General features: G+C 39.9%; 1 protein-coding gene and 1 long non-coding RNA gene across 6 annotated transcripts in view; one reads left to right on the top strand and one right to left on the bottom strand.

Annotated features, from left to right (window-relative positions):
* cadm1a (cell adhesion molecule 1a) overlaps positions 1 to 21731 on the bottom strand; it is a 488946-nt gene that overhangs the window by 39433 nt on the left and 427782 nt on the right. For 2 of the 4 annotated variants that reach the window (XM_088440054.1, XM_088440055.1), the window contains exon 9: positions 14012 to 14110. The exons of the other annotated variants lie outside the window; for them this stretch is intronic. In XM_088440054.1, coding sequence (XP_088296180.1) covers positions 14012 to 14110 — 99 coding nt within the window. The remainder of the gene's footprint in view (positions 1 to 14011; positions 14111 to 21731) is intronic. 4 annotated transcript variants of the gene reach the window in all.
* LOC148409105 (uncharacterized) lies at positions 326 to 20817 on the top strand. 2 transcript variants are annotated; one of them, XR_015868524.1, is made up of 3 exons: positions 326 to 446; positions 19049 to 19159; positions 20384 to 20817. It is a non-coding gene; the product is annotated as an uncharacterized LOC148409105 (long non-coding RNA). The 2 variants fall into 2 exon arrangements; XR_015868525.1 differs by lacking the exon at positions 19049 to 19159 and adding an exon at positions 1234 to 1345 and having other exon boundaries at positions 373 to 446.

The following is a 21731-nucleotide window of genomic DNA, read 5'->3' as shown; positions in this document are numbered from 1 at the left end:
AACTGTGGCCCTGTTCCTTTGATGTTTCGCGCAGCTACAGTCATATCAGCAGCGGCCCGGACGTTGTATTAATGTCTAATCTGTACATGATTAAAGATTATTACAATGGAGAGTTTACGTTTGAAATACCATTTTATTATAAAATAAATCTAGGTAAGACATTTCGAACGGTCTGGCGAAGGTCTTCTCTCTCTACCCGGAAATTGTGTACGTGTGTGCCTTTTGTTGTGGGTGCGCATCATGACCGACACGAATGTGCCTGTAGGGCGGGTGTTTGGACGGGAGTAGATAAAAACTCCACAGGCACACGCCGTACACCTCATGAAGCACACCCTGGCGCCGTTGTTGTCAACACACAGGTAGAAGAGGAAGAGACAAGAGGAGCAAAGATGACGTTCACCAGACCGTTGGAAACCTCTTTCCTAGATTTCTCCTATAATAAAAGGGTATGGCAAGTGTAAATTCTAAATTGTAATCATCTTGGATCATGTAAAGATTAGACTTTAATTCAACGTCCGGGCCGCTATTAATATGACCGCAGCTGCGCGAGACTTCAAAGGATAAGGCTTCACTATTTTCTTCTTCCGTCGGCAGTCCAGATTGATAAAGCAGCTTCCATACGGACGATCGTTTTATTACGAGGCGTAACAACTGGTTCCACCGAATTGCCAAAGGTGATGGCAGCTGTCGTCTAAAAGTCGCCTCATCCTCAACGTAGCGAATGGTGGATTCGTTCACTCCCAAATGGCGGGCCACGACCACATAATTTTTTCTTGCGAAAAGAATCACCTCGGCAATTGTCAACATTTTTTGATGGCGTTTAGTCTCAGTACAAGCCTTTGCGGGAGTTGCACGCTTGGGAGCTATTGCAAAAATTCAATAAGTATATTAAAAAAAAAAATCCTTGAAGTCGTGAATATATATATATATATATATATATATATATATATATATATATATATATATATATATATATATATATATATATATATATACACACACACACACATACATGTTGGATGTGTCCGTGCTCATGTGTCTATACACGCGTCACCGCTTATGTCACCACAATGCTGATCTGCTATTGCTAAAGACTGGCTCTTGCCTTGAGTGTTTAAAGTAATGCATTTATTTTGCATTTTACTGCTTAATTCTAAAACTTGAATGGGTTAGCCATGGGTCCAAAGATTCCTAGTGATGTTAAAGAGAGAAGTAAAAAGATGATTTCTACAGGAAGGAAGCTGGAGATAATAACAAAAAACAAAGAAGGCTAAGATAGCCTACCCTAGGCTAGGCTACCCTCACTTGGAAATGTGGTCATAACAAGCTCATCACTCACTCAAAGGTAAATAAATCCTTTCTATATGTTTTATTTATGATGTTATTCAATTTTATACGTGTATATTATATATATGTAGCACTTATTATAACTGGCTAATATGACATCATTATCATAATGATAATATCCCCATATATGTATTTATTTTTGGAACTGAAACACACAGACATGTATATACACACACACACACACACACACACACACACACACACACACACACACACACACATATATATATATATATATATATATATATATATATATATATATATATATATATATATATATATATATATATATATATATATATATATATATATAGGGTTTGTGAGACCATTTCATCGCAACATAATACCAATTTTCTTTTGTTCCAAAAAAAAAGTGGAATAAAATAATCAGCAATCAGAAAGCTGAATGGCAGTGTGTATGGACCATGTGGGACCTAGCAATATATTTTCACTTTCTCAAGTATATATGCCTCTGCATTCAACTGGTTTCCACACTTCTTGACATGACACATGCTGATAGCAGTGTGCCAATCATTATTTATGCACGCAGGAATTAGGTGGCACCCTGTGGAGGTCAGAATCCTAACAAGCTGCCGGGCTATCGCTGCTGGCGGCAAGATGATTTCCTTTTGTCTGATGGCTTTTCTAAAAGACCGAAAAGGCTTGGCTTCTTTCGCTTGGCCATTTCCTTCCATCTTCTTGAGTGTTTTTCGCCTCCTGCAGGGCTCTGTTGATGGTGAAGTGAATGTCTGCTTTTACCTCGAGGAGGATTGGAGTTTTGTTTTCATAGCATTTACAGGTTTAGAGGCTCACCGGGTATTAAGTTGGTGACTAGTTTTACTGTGAACTTTGAGAATGAGAGTTGCTGAGGGAGTTACTACTGCATAGCATATGTCCCACAGAATGTGATAATAAAGAGACAAACAATGAAAATGAACATGCAGGATCCAAATGAGTACTTTCTCTTAAATCGATTCTATAAAAATTATTATTTTTACGGTTAAAAAAATATAGAGATACTGTAAATGTTTTGGATCGCACATTTGTCTATTTTGGGCAAAATCTATAGTAGGAAATGCCTGAAATTTGCTTAAATTGGACTGACTTCCTGTTTACTTCTGCATGCAAGTCAAGTCAAATTTGAAACTGTTGTTAGGGCCTTATTCTGCTAATATTCTAGCTGGAACGAATACATAATTTTTGAGCAAGTAGTGTTCAGGACTCCTTAAATAACCTACATTTTCAGCAGGGTGATGATCTCAAAATTTGTCATTTTTAGGTATGGGACAATATACGAATCCCACAAGACGTCATATCTCATGAGATTGAGTCCATGAGAATGAGATATGGCGAGATTTTTGCAAAATTTTTAAAATAAAAATGTATTGCTAATTTAAACTTCAATTTCAAAATGATATATTTTAATTGAGCAGGCTGCACTAAAAGTTTTTCCATATGCTGCTGCTATAACAAATAATTCAGCTGAGATCTCTCAGAAAAGTTGAATGAAACATGAATAAAAATACTTTTCACACACTGCTTCAAGAAATTACAACTGAACTCTCAAATTTGAACATGAAAAAAAAAATCATGTCAAATTGCCAAACATTAAACAAAAAACGTTAATGCAAATAGTGCCACGCTCACTGCCAACTGATGTCGCAGGGATGGAAAGGTGCACTTCGCAACAAGCAAAGGAATCAGTCGTGATGGCACAGTTACTGACTTTCATCTTTCATTGCATGAGTTACCTCCACTTTGGTTTTCTTGTAAAGTGTTGTGACAACTGTGCGAGTAAAGTGATGCCGTGACGGGATGTCACCGTCAAGGGTGTCAATTAGCTGCCGAAATCCACTCTCTTCCACCGTCAAAAATGGCTTCATATATCGAGCTGATGTACATACCAATAGCCCATGTTGTTTTGATAGCTTTCACACTTGGGGGTCCAGTGGTGATGCAAAAACATATCTTATTGTTGCTTGCTTGTTTGAAGGCGTTTTTGAAGAGTTGGCTAGCTTCGGGTTAGTATTGCAAATGCCTTTGCATCCAGTTTGCGTTCGATGCGGTGTTTGGCATTTTTTTTCTTTGCAGAGTTTACAAACTGTCTTTGTCTTATTAGTCAATGTGTTACTATACTTTTCCTCGATTGGAAAATCAAAACGTTGCCACACAGATGATTTAAAAGTAATTGGACCATTGTGTATTTCTCCTGTGTACAGTACTCCATTAAACGCTTTCTTCTTTTCAATTAATGGCGGATCGCAAACAACGGTTAGGTGCATACCGCCACCTACTGTCCGAGAGTGTAGCACTCAAGCCTATCCATCAGCCTAGTTGCCCTCTATTGCACATCTTGCTCTAAGCTGTCCCCTCCCAAAAAGTGAATAGGAAACGAATTTCTTGGCTTGCAGAAATGAGAAATCTCATGCCGCGAGATCCTGTCCCATCCCTACGAATTTATATATATATATATATATATATATATATATATATATATATATATATATATATATATATATATATATATATATATATATATGTATATATATATATATATATATATATATATATATATATATATATATATATATATATATATATATATATATATATTTTTTTTTTTTTTTTTTTTTTTTGCACATTAAGGCTGATAAAGGTGATTCCTCATGGGGGAGTTCACTTAATAGGAATTCACCTGACTCTAACCTGACCACTTCAGACTAAAACGGCTTACTTCCCGTTAAAATGCATATAGGTCCTCTGGTAGTCTAATTTGTTAAGGGCCTTAGTTTTGTAACTTCTAGGGGGGCACTGACAAATGATTTTTAGGTTGGTCATGTGGAAGATTTTTTAAATGTACAAGTGGACAAAATTGTTGGTACCCCTCAGTTAAAGAAGGAAAAACCCACAATTCTCACTGAAATCACTTGAAACTTGCAAAAGTAACAATAAATAAAAAATTATTGAAAATTAAATAAGCAAAATCAGCCATCACTTTTGAATTGCTGATTAACATAATTATTTTAAAAAACAAACTAATGAAACAGGCCTGGACAAAAATGACGGTACCCATAACTTAATATTTTGTTGCACAACCTTTTGAGGCAATCACTGCAATTAAGCGATTTCTGTATTTGTCGTAGGTTGGTGACCCCTGTTATACAGTAACTGTACTGGTATGCCTTCTGGTATCCATGTTTTGGCTGTATGTAGTCAGAATGACGGTGTACAGTGTATTGTATATCCGTATTAAAAATGGTAACAAAATATTATATAAAGTGCTACTTACTTTATATATAATATACATGTGTACAATTAAATAACATAATAAATAAATATCAAAAGGATTTATTTACCTTTGAGTGACGTAACAAGCTTGTTATGGCCATATTCCCAAGCGAGGGTAGCCTAGCCTAGCCTTCTTTGTATTTCTTGATTATCCCCAGCTTCGTTTCCATAGTACTCATCTTCTTACTTCTCCCTTTAACATCACTAAGCAATTTTGGGACCCATGACTAACCAATTAAAGTTTGAATTAAAAGGACAGTGTGTAACATTTAGACTGTTTTCAAGAAAAAATTAATAAATGATTGTAAATTTCAAAAACTTGCAAATTATTGTGTTCTTGATTACCAACAGTACAGTATGTTTTAAATCTTATCATAGGTCAAGTTATCATTAAATTATATTACATGGGGGTGGCACTTCTCCAGAGGTGGCCATGTTTGTTATTGCTACGGACAATGGTAAATGCAGCTCCTGCAGCACCTCCTACTGTCCGTAGTAAAAAAACAGTCTAAATCTTACACACTAACCCTTTAAGCACTAAAATGCACAATAAATACGATATTGTAAGCACTCATACAAGTTCAAGTCTTTAGTGTGTTGCCATCTTGAAACCATGACAACGACCAATTGCAGACCAGCATCTTAGTGACGCCGTGACAAGACCAATAGGAGACCAGTATCTTAGGGAGTTGTGACACCGACCAATTGCAGACCAGCATCTTAGTGACGCCGTGACACGACCAATAGGAGACCAGTATCTTAGGGAGTCGTGACACCGACCAATAGCAGCATTGTACTGACGTAAGCAGTGATGCGTGTAGTGACGTAAGCGTGTGGTTTTCCTGGCAGTCACGCAAGCACACTGACCACCATGTATGAGAAGTTGTGTTTTTGATGTCCTAAGGTGAAAAAAATGATGTAAAAAAAAACATCACAGTCCATGTTGTAAAGTGAAAAAAAAAATGCAAGGCAGACTTCATAAACCAAATGTCCACTGTATAATTATTATTATTTTACGTAACTGCGGAGGACGTTCTCTGAGGCAATCACACACGAGCGGCTAGAGGACATCGCAATGAAGAAAGAAAATTTAGGGATCCACTTACCTTTTTTAATTAATTTGAATTTCAAGTGCAAATTCTTGCTTTTTAATCATATTTAGTTAGCTACTCGCGTCACTCTAGTTAGACGTTCGCGTGCCTACTCGTAGGGCAATTGCGGCTCACCGTGATCCCGAAAAAGAGAAGGGATAACAGGACTACAGTTACTCGATAAGGTTTATTGATTTAAGATTTACCGGATTTTTTGGACTATAAGCCACAATTTTTTCCTCATGATTTGAGCCCTGTGGCTCAAAAAAGCATAAACACCGGTCAAGCAAATGTATGTATCTGCTTTAGGAGTCAGTTCATGGAACAACTATGAAATAGAACTGCAAAGATGTGAATCAATGGCTGCACTTCAAGAGCTTTAAAATATATTATTAAAAAATATTTTTAAGAAATGTCTAAATTGAATCAGATTATTCTGCCCTTCAAGTGCAGTACCACCTTTGTTGTTTGAGGTTTGTACATAGACTGAGAGCACCCGCTTCCGGTTACTTCGAAATATTGTTTTTCTCAGTAGATGTGAGTTATCCAATGTGGAAGCACGCAAAGACGATAGGTTAACGTTCAAGGATTTCTGATCTTATTTTGTTTTGCCTTGGATGAAAAATGTCCGTAAGTACAAAAGTTGTCAAAATTATGACACTGTTCATCTGTTTTGTTTATCGTTAGAGACATTGGAAATAAGAGTATTTTGTCGATGTGCAACTTGCTTGTTAGCTCGAGAGGTGCTATGTATCAATGGCTGATTACGTGTTTTATTTTTCTAGTTTTATGGCAACCTAAAGAGGGTAATGATCAATGGCCATTGTTCAAATAAAGCAGAGCAAAAGGAAAGACAGTATGGTTGTTTGAAACATCGTTATCCGTCTAGCTGGCAAAAAACCCGGCGCTTGGGAGTGAGGACGGCGTAAAGATCTCGTATAAAAGTTTGTGTCATATATACATTATACAGTATATATGATTGTATTTATAATATTATGATTGCAAATATTATCTAGGTGCAGTGTGTGAGTGTGTGCAATGTTCACTCAATTCATCTATCAATTAAACAATGGGAGACAGAATGCTGTTAAGGAAAGGATGTTGCAGTTGGTAGACGATTTTGAAATATGAATAAAACTTTCATATACCATCTTTTTGCATAAATCTGATGTTATGACCTGCGGCTTATAGTCCAGTGCTGCTTATCCGTGGCAAAAGATGTTTTTTGGGTCAATTTTTGCTGCTGCGGCTTATATACCGGTGCGGTATATAGTCTGGAAAATACGGTAATTAAATATGTGTACTGCAGTCGTTCAACATCCGAGAAGTGCCCGTGGAATGTTGCATTCAGTTAACTCGTCTATCTGGCATGTAGGGAATCTTCTGTGTGTCTCTTCGCAACATAGCTTTTTTTGTTTTTCTTTTTCATGAGAAAAAAAAAAATCCGCGATGCAGTGAGGGCGTGATAGGGGAGGCGTGAAGTAGTGAGGGATCACTGTGTAAACATTATCACCAGAATATTTGCAATGCAAAAATTGGTGAGTTTTCAAAGCATGTTAAGGCACTCAGAAAATGTTTTCTTAATGGAAAGACTTGTAAAGAACAATGATGTCAAAATTGCTAATATATTTCTTTCGAAGGGACAACTTTTAGATACAAACACAACCTACTTAGTGAGTAGTTGTAGTGTTGTAATATTCATATAGAATATACACATAAAGTGGTCTTTGCTGGTGGTATTTTCTCAGTATCGATCAGTGAGATCATTTTACTCCCTTTAAACTCTTGCTGTAAAACTTCAATACGCGGAGACGAGGTTATAATTCCACACAAACAAGTGTTATTCATTATGCCACTATATGACAAAGTGAGCAACCCAGGTTCTGTATGCCACATGACGGCATGTTTGGTGCTTGCAATTTACCTTAATCAAATCAGTTAGAGTTGACTGACTCCAATTTGAAAATGGATTTGAAGGGGGGGGGCTGAAGTGGGAGTAATCCTTCACATTATGTTCGCCTTTGATACGGAGAAGAGCACCCACCCCCACCCCTCCACCCCCTTGTCGCCAGATGGTGTTTATGCAATTGAAGACCCTGACAAAAGCAATAGATATTTATTTGCGACTTCCTGACTGCTGTGAATTGGATCATCAGCCTAGTTTAGGCTTTTCCATCAATTAAGATGCCATGGCGACTCACCTCCAGATTGTCTGATTTGCATCGGACGTACTTTCATAATCTATTTCCTTCAGCTGGCAATTAAAGTCCATTGTTCGCCCAGGCAAGCTGCTAAATAATGTGATGATTTGTCATATTGTGTTGATGGCGTGGGGTGTCGGGAGTTGAGGTGGGGAGTGAGGTGAGGTCACAAGAAATTGGATGAGGGCTGAATTGTGATGAAGACAAGTCCAACAGTGTGGTTGGGTAGTTTCAACAAATATGTATAAGGTATATTTATCCATGCATCCACTTTCTGTGGTCGCTTATCCTCACAAGGGTCGCTGGTGCCTATCTCGGATGACTTTGGGCAGTATGCGAAGGACACCCTAACGGGTTATCAGCCAATTGCAGGTCATACAGAGCCGAACAACCATGCACACACTCAATCACACCTGAGGACAATTTAGTCCGTACAAAGGTATATATTTTAGTCTGTCCTAAGGTATATATAAAATATCCTGTATATAATATTCTGTATAATATGAAGTTTTGCCCAGCATATTATATTTGACCAGCCAGGCTTTTTCTCATTCCTTACCAGGTTAGGCACCTCCCCCTTTCAACCCAAATTCATTTAATCATTTTTTTTGTTACTTTTGAAATAAAACTGTGTTGCCAATGGCAGTGCATAATCTGTATGAAACACACACAATGTTTTGTTAAGGACGCACTAAAACATTGATTGCATCATGTACAAATGAATTTGGTCTTAATTTGAAAAAAACCCAGTGTTCCTGCACCCCCCCATTAAATCAGCTTTGCTGATACATGCAGAAACCATATAAAATTACACATTAAACACCCTTATTTGACAACTGCTAGTTTATAACACTGCAGCATGGATGTTATTTGTTAGCCTACCTTTGGTATTTCGCTTATGTGTTAACATTAGTCTAGTAAAGCCAAAGTTATGTAGTTTATTCATCACACACAACGTGTTTTTTCTTCACCTTGGCAGCAAATTTGGGACAACTGGAAGTGGTAAAAGTCAGCATGAAGTCTGTTTTTTGTTTTAATTTTGCAAAGAAATTGGCCAAACTACCATACAGGCGGACTGTGATAAAAAAAAACCCAAACGTAAAATAAAAGCGGACGTACACATTTTCAGAGTTGATGAGAAGGCTAATATGACCTGTTACCATGAGGAGAAAGTTCTTTTATCACACGGGTGCAAATGAAGGTAAAGACGAAAAATGGACACCCAGTGGACATTGGAGCATATCCCAGGTATCGGGTCTGGGAGGTGCATAAAAAGAAATCACTGTCTTGACCTAATTGCTGGACCTATGGCTCCAGCTATAAAAGATGTGTGAAAACAATAATTTTGACATTTCCCAATGTTTTTACCGCCACCTCTACAAGCTACACACACACAGAGACACACTTAGGGGCCAAGTGTTGGGGTTGTATAGATTTTTAAAGTGCTCCATTTTGTCCATCTAATGGGAAAGTGATGAAAAAAAAGCCCCTCAATAGCACTCAGATAGATTCATTTGGCAGTCTCTGATCTGTGAAGCACCGCTGTGGCTAAATGAAATCAACTGGCAGAGTGTATTATGGCCATATGAGCCTGCTGCTGCCTTCAATCCATACGCACAGTAATAATAATAGAATTCCCCTGGTAGCGGCACGGAAGGACAGGACATCTGGCAGAAAGTGTAAATGGGTTTGGCTTCCCACTGAAAACATTGGTGCTTCCCAGACGGGAGCTTGCATTTGATTGCGCGTGCCACGCAGATTGTTAATTGTGTTTTTTTTTTTTTTTTTTTTAAGTTTGGGACTCAAAGTCGTATGCTTTCTGTGTCTGGAGGATTTGCAGTGGAGCTTTGAGATACTTAAACTTCCCCTTAAATTTTCTTTTTTTTTTTCTGCTTGAGATACAATATGAAGACAGTGAACTTATATTATTTATAGAAACACATGAGGCAAATAGGTATTCATGTTTTCATGCCATTCCAAGTTTAAGTTTACGGTCAAACTAAACATAAAACACATACACACCTATCTTAGTTTTAGTCAACAGATTTAAGCAACTGATATTAAGATAGCTCGAGTCATATGTTCTTTATCTACTGTAAGGAGCTGAGCCATCTATACTGCACAGTCTTATTTGTCCTTCTGCAAGTGGCCAAAGCAGAAAATAACACAATGTTCAACTGATACAATGTCAAAAAATAATTGTTAAATTCTTTTTAAGGCTATGAAAAAAACAAAAGGAAAATAAAGGAAATTGTCACAATTTTTCTTAGTTTTTATCAAAAATATTTTATTTCTAGGACGAGTACCCAACCCTTAAGTAGTCTTGATACCGATACGAAGTACTTATACCAGGAGTGCTTTTGATACACAAAACGCCACCCACAAAATAATAGATACTTTTAAAGAACACTTACCAATTTCAAGACTGACTTTTTACAGAATCAGTAATAGCCCATTGTATCTTTTCATGAACTACGAACAACTCACGGTAGGGGAAAAATTATGCAAATGAACCCCATTATTAGATCAATACCTGGGGAAATTTTACACTTGATAAAACCAAAATGTGTATACAAAAATTCATAGGGCAACAGTAAAGAACTTTTGTTTTAAAAACATGTGATTACATGAAAGGAATTGCAATTTTATCCGATTAATTAAAATTGATTAATTTGAGAAACATAAAGGCCTTTCTTTGACTAGAAGTAGATAGATAAAGTAGACACACACGCAAACATTCCGCAGCTGAGGAGCGCAAATAAGTGAGCCTTGCATTGTTATTTTTCTAAACAGTGCTTTTTACTTTATCGCTCTATTCTTCTCACCGCACTTATTAGGTACACAAGTTGCAATCATTTGCGAATATTGCAGTCAATCAGTCTATCGAAACCTTACGAGAATCGGTGTGACTGCCTTGACGCCTGGCGCCTCGGTGCAATCAATGCCCCTGTTGCAGATAGGCATTCCTTTTAATCCAATCAAATGGCATAATCAAGCACAATGGTGGTGATTCGCGCCAGCCTCGTGAGATTTGTTCCAATTGAGCGAGCTGTCAGCGAGGCTTTTGATTGCAGCCACAGTTCGGTGTGGCGAAGAAAGTACTGAGATTTCTTTTACCTGAAGGTTTGCACTCATAACAGGCTAAAGTTCGAGTTCCAATGGAAGAGTTCCAATTTGGAATAATAAATGTTGTGGTTAATAAATACGGAAAGAGGTTTGCAGTTAATTACATCAACCCAAATGCATGAGACCTCATCAGAAAGGCCAGGATATTCTCTACAGCGCACACTAAGACTTTGTAAAGTAGATTGAATGAGTTCAAATATATAGACCAAAAACAAACATCCAGAAGCATGGACACAAATGAACAGGCTGGGTGGGTCTCAGGAAGAAAGAGCGTTCATAATTTTGGTTTGTAGTGTAAAGCCTTTTCTCGAATCTATTCATCCATTTTCTAGAGCCGCTTATCTTTACGTGGGTCACAGGCTTGCTGGTGCCTATTAGGTGGGGGACACCCTCAACTGGTCGCCAGCCAATCGCAGGGCACAGAAAGACTAACAACCATTCACACACCTAAGGACATATTACAGTGCCCAATACACCTATCATGCATGTTTTTTGAAGAGTGGCTGGAGTGAACCCATGAGGGCATGGGAAAAACATGCAAACTCCACACAGGAAGGCTGGAGCAAGGTGGATTTTAACACCGGGAGCCTGAAATGTGAGGCAGTTGTGCAAACCACTTTTCCACCCTTCTCTCAAATCATCTTATCATCATCTTACTTATCAAAACGAATGAAAATGGAGAATAAAACATTCCAAAAGTTATTTAATGAATACAGTACTGTATAATGTACTTTTTTGCTTTTTTCATTTTTTTTCCATTTTTGCGCATTTTTTAAATTATTTTTTTATTTTCAAATATTTTCCTGGAAAACCCTGCGAAGTACTGAGACCGCGATAGCTGAGACCGCGAAGTAGGAGGGATCACTGTAAACGGTTTTGATGTTTTTACCTGGGGTTCTAGACGTATTAGCCATTTGATATAGGTTTGTTTTGCCTGCTATATGGTGAATTCGCCTTACGAGCCCAACCGCGGAATGGATGAATCTCGTAACACGAGGGCCCACTGCACTTTGAAATCCTTTTATGGCGTACCTTTAATTTGCTGGGAGAGGCTTTTTGTATAATAACTTTTAGATGCTTGTGTTGCTGTCCTGTGCAATTGACTTGACTTTGCATGCTTCATACTTAACAAAAAACTATAGGAGCTAGAGAGGATGAGGACAGCCTGATTCTCGACCCAGAAGGCACTGGAGAGCTGGGAGAACTTCAAGTCGGTCGAGGCCTGCTACAGGTTGACCCAGCGGGTGCTAGCACCCTCCTCCATTAAAAAATTGGTTCCAGAAAATGATCTCAGTGATCAACCTGCGCGTGTAGGGGCAGCGCGTGCGTTGGAACGGAGGTGACAAGCGCAGGAAAGGTGGCGTCGAGGACCAGGCTGGCCGTTTTTGACATGCACCAAGCCACGGCAGAGAAGAAGGAGGACAACAAGGTGATCTTGGCCGAGCTTGCCAGGGAGCTGATCAATGCCCAGTCGGACACATCGATAGACGAGTTGCTCCTCGCTGCGGTCGGAAAGTATGCCAGCTACCTGGCCAGGAATGTCCAGGCAAATTTCTCTGTTCCTGAGTGCTGCTAGCGGAGGCTTACCCCACAGGAAAAGATAGAGAACCAGTGGACCTAGAGAGGCGCGACCCACTCTCTGTGATGTTTGACGCCCTGTTTGAGCTGGTCGACAGGGGTTGGAGACGGGCCAGGTGGTCCTGTAGCGGCCATTTCTCCCATGGCGTCCTTTGGGATATTGTTGTGGGGCTCAAGGATGTGCAGGGAGGATAAGAAGGCGTGGACTTTAAGGTTACTCTCTCTTGCCATGCACCACAGGGGTTGAGCTGGTCTAAAGGGGAGAGCTGGGGACAGACCGGGATGTCCTGAAGCGGCCATGTCTTCCCCTGGCATCATTTGGGATATCGTTGTGGGGCGCATGGATGTGCATGGAGGACAAGAAGGTGTGCACGGTGAGGTTACTCTCTCTTGCCATGCGCCACAGGGACGGATTTCAGGTTCAGGCACCTCCTGGAGTTCCTGGTGGCCTCATACCCGACCTTGAGGCGTACAGGTGCTAGGAGGGGCACAGGCTGGCCAACACAATCTTGCCGCATATCAGCAGGTCCCTCTTCAACAGTTTTGGTACTAAATTATCTGAGGATGTGAATTCAGAAGCGAGGAAGAACAAGACCTTGGAGCAGACCACTGGCAGGAGGAGGAGCAGTGTCAAGAAGGTCAGGAAGGAGACAGCGAGTGACAGGAACTTGTACAAGTCCAGGAAGCTGACCAGAGCCCAAAAGTCATAGGCCAACAGGCTAAAGTGTTAGTTGAAGGACGAGAGTCAGATAGCCGGCAAGACGTGCTGCGGCAATAGTGCCATTGGTATCCAACCTAAATAATTTGTGATTGTATAAAGAAAAATGGGTATTTAGCTTTTGTTGCGTAAAATTAAGAGTTTCTTTCTTCAAGTATAGTAAGTTTCTGGTGTGAAAATTGAGTGATTTATTTGCTGTTAAAAAACTTAGGTCAAAATTGTAAAAAATAAAAACATTTTCAGTAGCTATTTCAGGCAACAACTTAAAAAAATTGTTTAATATTGCGATTGCTCCTGAAAATATAGATATTTACCTCTGCATTTTGCGATTTTTGTTCATCTAGCATAAAGTCTGAGGCTAGCCATTTTAAATTTTGTTATACTTATATAAAACAATAATTAATCTGGATTAAGGAACGATTTATATAATAGACATTAACTGTTAACAAGACATATACCTTTACTAGGATTTTACCAATCCGGCCCTCTTAAGGATAGCTTTTCCTCCATGTGGCCCCTGAACTAAAACTAAAATGAGTCTGACACTCCTGGTGTAAAGGTTTTACTATGACAACATTTTTTACTTTGAACAACATTTTCTCTGAACAGTGGCAAATTTGCGGCATTACCCGAACGTAAACTGCGCTTAGGGAATACTGTACCTTGACTGGCTTCAGGGTGGAGGGAGGAGGAGGAGGAGGAAGTGATGAAGGTGGTGGTGGTGGTGGCAGTGGTGGGTTTGGGGGTGGTGGTGGGAGCATCTGAATGAGAAGACAAATATATGACAAACTCACAGGGGGGCGGATACAAATGAGTGCACCAAAGCAAAAAATATGAAATGCGATGTTTGCGCATCCGAGGCCGCCTCACAGCTTGCGTTTTAGTCGTCTGGCGCAGCAGGACGCCTCTTGTTAGCAGTGATTAAACGTCTTAATGAGCAATGTGCGCAGCAGTGCTGACAAGCAAATGTGTCCGCGTGTTTGAGATGATCAGCAGGAGAAGAAGAGTGAAAGATGGTGGTGAAGAGAGGGCGATGAGAACGTTTAATGGCATGAGGACAAAATGGATGTCAGCACAGTCAAAAAAAAAGTGAAAGACTGGGTCCGTGTACCTTAATTTTATTTTATTTAACATTTCTGAAACGAAAAACCAAAAATGGGGCATTTTTCTCTCTTCAAAACTTGTAGTTGGTTTAAAATATAAAATACCATATTTTCTTAGACTATAAGCCGCAACTTTTTCATCATGATTTAAGCCCAGCGACTTATGCTGCGTGCACACCCAACGCGAACGAGGCGAAAAAGCGGAGAGTTTTGTATTGCAATCAATGAAATTCGTGCGACTGGGCGCGTCGGGCGAGGGGATGGACGTGAATGGAGCAACGCGAATGGCTGCGCACGGTCATGAGAAGCGAAGCCTTTCGTGTGAAGTTAAATTTTTTAAACTTTTTTCGCGTTTTGCCACATTCAGATGGAGCGCGTCGTTTACGCCCTACGCGAGGAGTTTTGTCGCAAGTTCAAGATGAAGTTCACTTTTCATTCAACAGTGTCACGCAAGGGGAGGGGAGCGAGCTTACTGTGCACTTCACAGTGGATTCGGAAATTAGAGCATTGCTGAGAACTTTCACTTTTCCAGGATGTGGCAGAGCTAATATTTTCTCCGTCAGCACCTTTAGTCTTCTTTTTTTTTTACACTGTGTGTCCCTCGATTTACGGCAATACTCGTCTGCCAAAAAAAAAAAAGTTTCAATGTCGCTATCAAGTGGCCGATATCGTGCTAAATACTGTGCTGTCAGTGCTGCACTATCATTAGCTTAGCACAGTAACTACGATTCAACAGCTGTTAATTAATCTCTGAATGGAAAGCTGGGGCGGCTCGGTGGCGCAGTGAATAGCACGTCCGCCTCACAGTGAAAGGTCGAATCCACCTGGCTCCGGATTTTCTGTGTGGAGTTAGCATGTTCTCCCCATGCCCGCGTGGGTTCTCTCCGGGTACTGCGGCTTCCTCCCACACTCCAAAAACATGCGTGGCAAGTGAATTGGACATACTAAATTGTCCTTAGGTATGGTTGGGTTCGTGAATGGTTGTTTTTCTCTGTGTGCCCTGCAATTGTTTGTCAACCAGTTCATGGCGTCCCCTGCCTACTGCCCAAAGCCAGCTGGGCTAGGCAGCAAGCCTACGACCCTTGTGAGGAGAAGCGGCTCAAGAAAATGGATAGATGGAAAGCTGGGTGTGGCAGGAGACTGAGTGGGCGAACGAAGGATGAGGCGCACAAGGTTGGCAGCACGAGTTGTTGTCAAAACAGGTGTCCCATTTTGTTTTAAAAATAAAAATTGAAAATACGGACCTACATTCCTTTTCTAATTTTCGTTTAAGACATAAAACTAGAATGAACGCAATGTACACGGACCAACGGGAATAGCCAATGATACCCATAACAAGGCACTCACCAATAAAGCCATTACAGTTTATGATGTTGACATCCAACCCCACTCACAATAAACCAACAAAAATAAAATAATAAAAAAACTCATTTTTTTTTCTACTGTACTTGTAAAATTAAATTCAAAAGGGAAAAGCAAATAATTAATCAACTTATTTTTGTAGTCAAGTTAATTTTGTAATCAAGTTACTTAATTGTAATGTTCCTCAGTTGCATGTGAGCTAGGCCGCCCTCAAGGCTTTCTCTGGCACCCCTTCTGTTAAGTCCCCAAGGTTTTCTGAGGAAAACCCTGCATTCAATATTTGTTGTCATAATTATGAGGACAATTAATCAGTTATCTGTATTTTATGCTGTCAATTGCGAGCATGTACCCTTGGGCCCTAATTTGACATTATTCCTTCTAAAACATAGATGTTGAACTACAGACCTCGAGGGCTGGTATTCTACATATTTTCAAACCCTCTCTGTCAAACACACCTGATTAAAAAAATTAGGATCATTTTCAAGCTCCGAAAGAGCTTGCTAATGTGCGAATCATTTGAATCAGGTGTGTTAGGGAGAGAAAACCAGAAAACATGCAGGATACTGGCCCTCGAAGACTGAAGTTTGACATCTATGCTCTAAAACATCTGTGACACTCAACTGAACAACTTTTTGAAAACAAATGCATTGGACTGACAGTATGAACAGTCTATGCATTTAAACATAATTTTGTAAACAAAATATTTGCATTGCGGTTATTGCTCAGAAACATCTGTGCCACTCAGCTGAGCAAGTTTTAGCTGTCAAATGACTTGAATTTACAGCACATACAGTATATGCATTTGAACCTGATTTTGTGAGCAAAATATTTGAATTCAGATCTTTGGTGACCTGTGTCAGTGTTTTCTTCTTTTATTTTTTTAATATCAAAACAAAGATATTTGATTTGTGTTTTCAGTGACCAATAGCAGTCCTTTGAGCAACTATTTTTGTTGTCTTGTGCATTTTGTATTTGCCGCCACCTGATTTTCTGTGAAAAGTGGTCATCATTAAAGAATATTTTAGTGACAATATAACATAAAAATTGTCTCAGTCATTCAATCATTTTTTTTGAACAGAGGCAATTTTAGTTGTGTATTTTGTGAGAAGTGCCAGCTATTCAAGTCATCTGTGAACAAATGACTTGGATGTGACTAGTGGCGGGAATTTAAGCAGCATTTATAAACGTTTGACTGATTTGTATTTTTTGACGGTCAGGTTTTTGTGATGGTTTTCTGCATAGACCTGCTGCATGCAGCTCCATCATCCTTTTGTTGGGGCTCTCTGTGGTTTGGGAAAATAAATAATGCTTGGCTCAGATCGACTACAAAAACGGCCAAACAAGCGTTGCATATGATTTGCAGCCAGACCTTTGCGTGATTGGGCGATGGGGCAATATCTATAGGACGTGTTTGGTGCAATGGGACACAAAAAATGACGCTAAGAAATACAGCACAACCTTCCAGATTAAAGCAGGTATTCCGAAATAAGATGAACAGGTAAGCAGACTTCAAGAATTCTTTACACAGAATAAATCTCATCTTAATGCCCCTGTTTGTGAACACAGATGGATTCAGACGTTGGTTTGGTCTGCGTAAGAATACTTTTGTTATATGTAATGTGTGTGTGTGTGTATATATATATATATATATATATATATATATATATATATATATATATATATATATACAGTCGGCCCCCGGCTTACGAGCACCCTGATTTACGAACAATTCGCCTTACGAGCGTGGATCAGGAGCAATCCTTAAGCAATCCTTACGAGCAATTCGACTTGCCGGCCATTGAGTATGTAGAAATGTTCTCGTTTAATTGCGACAATAAAATCAACAGTAGCGACATCATCAATCATCAGTAGATACTTGTGACAGTAACGTGAACGCTATTGGTCTTACAACGTCACACTGACTGTCTCACTCACGGTGTCTAAATATATTACCATTTAAGTGTAGTGTTTGTACAGCTAAAGGGAAAAACAGCTGACATGAAATTAAATGTGCCGATTGCAGGACAAAGAATTGTCATTGGTTTAAATGTGTGTTTTTTTTTTAATTAATTGTCAATACATTCCAACCGTTTAAAAAAAAAGTGTGAATAATTATCAGTCAGTCACGGAGATGCGAATATGCTATTGGTCGATTAAGGTCACCCGGTCTCACTCACGGAGATGCTATTGGCCGGCGTCACACGTCAATCACAGAAATGCCGATATGCTATTGGCCGAACGCCTTTATCTAGCTTGATGGGACAGGATGGAAGGAAGGAGAGAAAATGAGTGAAAAACGGAATGTTGTGAAGACTTTGCAAACTTTATCTGTTAGACATAGCTTCTAAAATTACTAGCAGCGGTAAAGAAAGAAATAAGAGGATGATGTTTTAGTATCTGTGTGATTTGCACCCTGACTGAAAGAGTTACTGTAACACTGTAAGACCAATAGCATATCTATTGCCGTGTTAACTTTACACGTTGGAGTCTGCCCCCCTCTGCTTACACCCAGCTCAAGTCTCGTCGTTTCAAAGGTAAAAGCTATTTATCCATTGTATATATTGTGTAATGCAAGTGTACAGCAGATTATGTCACTCAGTTTTAATATATGTATACAGTGTGACGTTTTTGCCTAACGCTTCGGCGCGCGTTGCACGCATTCACGAATTAACATGGGTTTGGATTGCCCGCTATACGAGCAATTCGAGATACGAGCGTAGCCGCTGAACGGATTAAGTTCGTAACCCGGGGGCCCACTGTATATATATATATATGCGTGGGTGCGTGTGCATGCGCGTGTTCATTTCAAATGTAATAAAGTGTTTACAGCTTCCAGTTTTGTCTTATCCGTGGAAGCTGGGTCAAAATGGCTCTTTGAATGTGCTCTTGACGCTTTTTCTGAACAAATCACTTCTCTATGCTGTATTATTCTTTGTTTTAAAACATGTTTTGAAGTTATTGGCAAATTTCTTTTCAAATTAGCTAAAAATAAGTTACTATTTTCTGCAGGAATTCTCAAAGGTTTCCAGCATGCTTATTTCAAATGCTAGTTTGAGGCAAATTGAAAATAATTACCTCCCATAGTTGCATGAAGGAGGTAATAAAGTTAAAGGTTATAGCGCCATGGGTAAATTTAAAAAAAAAAACGCGTGTAGTGAGCTTGTTTTTCGTATGAAAGTGGCTTGTTTGCCTCGAGGCGAATATAGTTGACACGGACGGCACAAATCTGCACAGTGGTTCGTCGTGAACAACGAGCACTTCAGCGGCAAGCAAATGAAGTCATTCAAATGGAGGGCTTCCAAAGGTGCCCGCAGCCTATGTACAAGCTCAGACAAAGACCTTCAGGTAAGCCGGACCCCACTGGTGTACAACATAAATTTAATTAATCGTCAGACATGTCTGTTAAAGTCAACCTTGACAAAACAAAAAGATGTTGAGAGGGGAGGATCGGCCCGCTGGGTGCTGAGTGTGCTGGCGGGCAGAAGCGTCAAACAGACTCCAGCTCGAGGGTGTTGCTGTCTCAATTTGTTCTATCCTAATGTTGAGTATGCCGGGGGCAGCAGACGCTTGCAATCATCAGTAGCCCCTTTCACACTGCCTTCACAGTCACTTGTGGACATAACTGGCATGAATTCAGATAATAATTGCTTTCAATACAAAGTGGCACTTTCATATGTCAGTGTGAACAAGGATAGAAACAGTTCTGAATTTTTTTTTCAGTTCTGAATTAGTTAGACTGGTGGCTCTTAAATGGAACTATGAGCAGAGGTGGTCAACTTACTTTATTTTTGCTTGTCATGTTGGTCAGTCATCAGTGCACAGCTCCCCTTCCATCATGATCGGCCCGACTGACAATGTCTTTTCGGACAATTACAACGATGGATGAAAAATAAAATTATGACCTTCTTAATCATTCATTGTTTTAGCATTCCTGTAATTTGTTGGACAATTGGCAAAATGGGTGTCTGTCGGTGACAGACTGACGACCCACCTCAGTGTATGAGTAGCCCAGGGAACACATGATGGCAATTTAGGGAACATGTGAGATTTTAACAGGATTTCTGCATGTATCAGCTCATGTAACTAAATTTTTTTTAATGCTGTGCCAGTATGGAGTAAGATCGCTGTCAAAAAGACATATGACTGTTTCACCACTTGTATAAGTACGACTTGAGAGAAACGACTTCAATTCTTTGCATAAATCTCTTTTAGATTCGCGAATCTCCCCTTTGGATTCGTGGATCTGATCCTTTGCATTCGTGGATCAGACCTTTTGGATTTGAGTTGAATCTGAAAATTGAGATGGCCTCATGCCAAGTACCAGGTACCAGGCAAAGTCAGTCGACCTGCAAATCCGCAATGCCATTAGTCAACACGCATACGTCTTTTTGACGGCGATTTTACTCCGTATATCAATAGCTGATTGTTTGCAACGTTACTGTCCATTTTATTCATAATTTATTCATTATTTTAAGAAATTGGACTGACATGCTTATGACCTGTTTGAAATATATACTGTTTCTTCTCCTTCTTCTTCTTCTTCTTCTGCTTTTGGCTTTTTCCCTTCAGGGGTCGCTACAGTGAATAAACTGCCTCCATCGAAGCGTGTCTCCTGCATCCCCTTCTCTTCTCTACACTCTCGACTACAGACCAGCATCTTAATGACGCCATAACGCCGACCAATAGCAGACCAGCATCCTAGTAATGGACGCAGTGACGTAAGAGTGTGGTGTCACTCGACAGTCATATGCACACTGACCGTCAAGTTTGAATTTTGGAATCTTTTGGCTATGCGAGAGAAATTATTGTTGATGCCCTAAGGCAAGTAAAAGGTGGAATACGAAGAAAAAAACTTCGTATTCCACTTCGTAAAGTGAAAAAAACCATAAGCAAGGGAGGCCGTAACCTGTGTATATAGTGTATATAGTTTGTCAAATACTTGCATACTTAAATACACCATGCACGTCAATACAATAGTCTTACCAATCTTAAATGTTGGGTGTTTACTCGCAACAGTGTTTGTGTTCTGATTAGCTCCATTTGTGACTCTCTACCTACATCAACACAGAACAGTTGCCCGAGGAGTCACTGTACACAATTTAGCAAAAAGTTGCTTCACTTTCCAAATCATTTACTCTTAATTTGAAAAGACAATCTTATCACAGAAATAAGCAGTCTGCTGATACACGCCTGTTAAAATGTCTTGTAACCCCTGAAATGCCTTTACGTACACTCATTTCAGAACTGCTAAATGAGGCTACTTCGTGTCTTTGCCTGTTTTTTTGATTTACGAGGAAACAGACGTATTTAGAGACAATCTACGTAAGCAAAAGGTTGATCACACAAGTACTACTAATGAAGGCCTAAGCTGAGTTATCGAACCCAGGACCTTAGAATTGTGAGGCGGGTTCATAAGGCATATTCAACAGTAATTACGAAGATAATGATGACCTCAAACCGGTCGTTTTCTTCTCCAGAAGACAGTTAAGGGGCTGGCGAGACATTGGTGCACGACTTCCGAGCAATTTTAAGCGGAAGAGAAATGTAAAGCAGTTGAATAAGTAAGACTCGGGAGACAGAAGAGAAGGGAAGCTTCGGCGGAAAACCCAGTTATTGGCTGCCAGTAAACAAGTCGAGACTCTTTGGCTCTCCGCTCCCACTCGGCTGCAAGAGGGAAAAGCCTAATGGTTGTGTTTTCTCACCCCTGCGAAGTTGGGGCCATTTGGCGAGACCCCCGAGCAATAGCTGACGCATTCTTTTGGCCCGTTAACATTGTTAGTGTCAGCCGGCCTTACTCTGCTCTCCATCACGCTGGGGTCACAATAGGCTGGATCCCTACGTATTAGAAAGGGGGAGCCGGGGGCGGCTGCTGTCTGGGGTGGAGGGTGCAGCCGCACTTTATCATCGAGTTACGCGG

The sequence above is a fragment of the Hippichthys cyanospilos genome, chromosome 18, assembly GCF_059441005.1.
Source record: "Hippichthys cyanospilos isolate Australia breed blue-spotted pipefish chromosome 18, RoL_Hcya_1.0, whole genome shotgun sequence".
Classification (NCBI taxonomy): Eukaryota; Metazoa; Chordata; class Actinopteri; order Syngnathiformes; family Syngnathidae; genus Hippichthys; species Hippichthys cyanospilos.
Note: the sequence above shows the minus strand (reverse complement) of the source record. Positions and strands in the feature narration are given on the sequence as shown.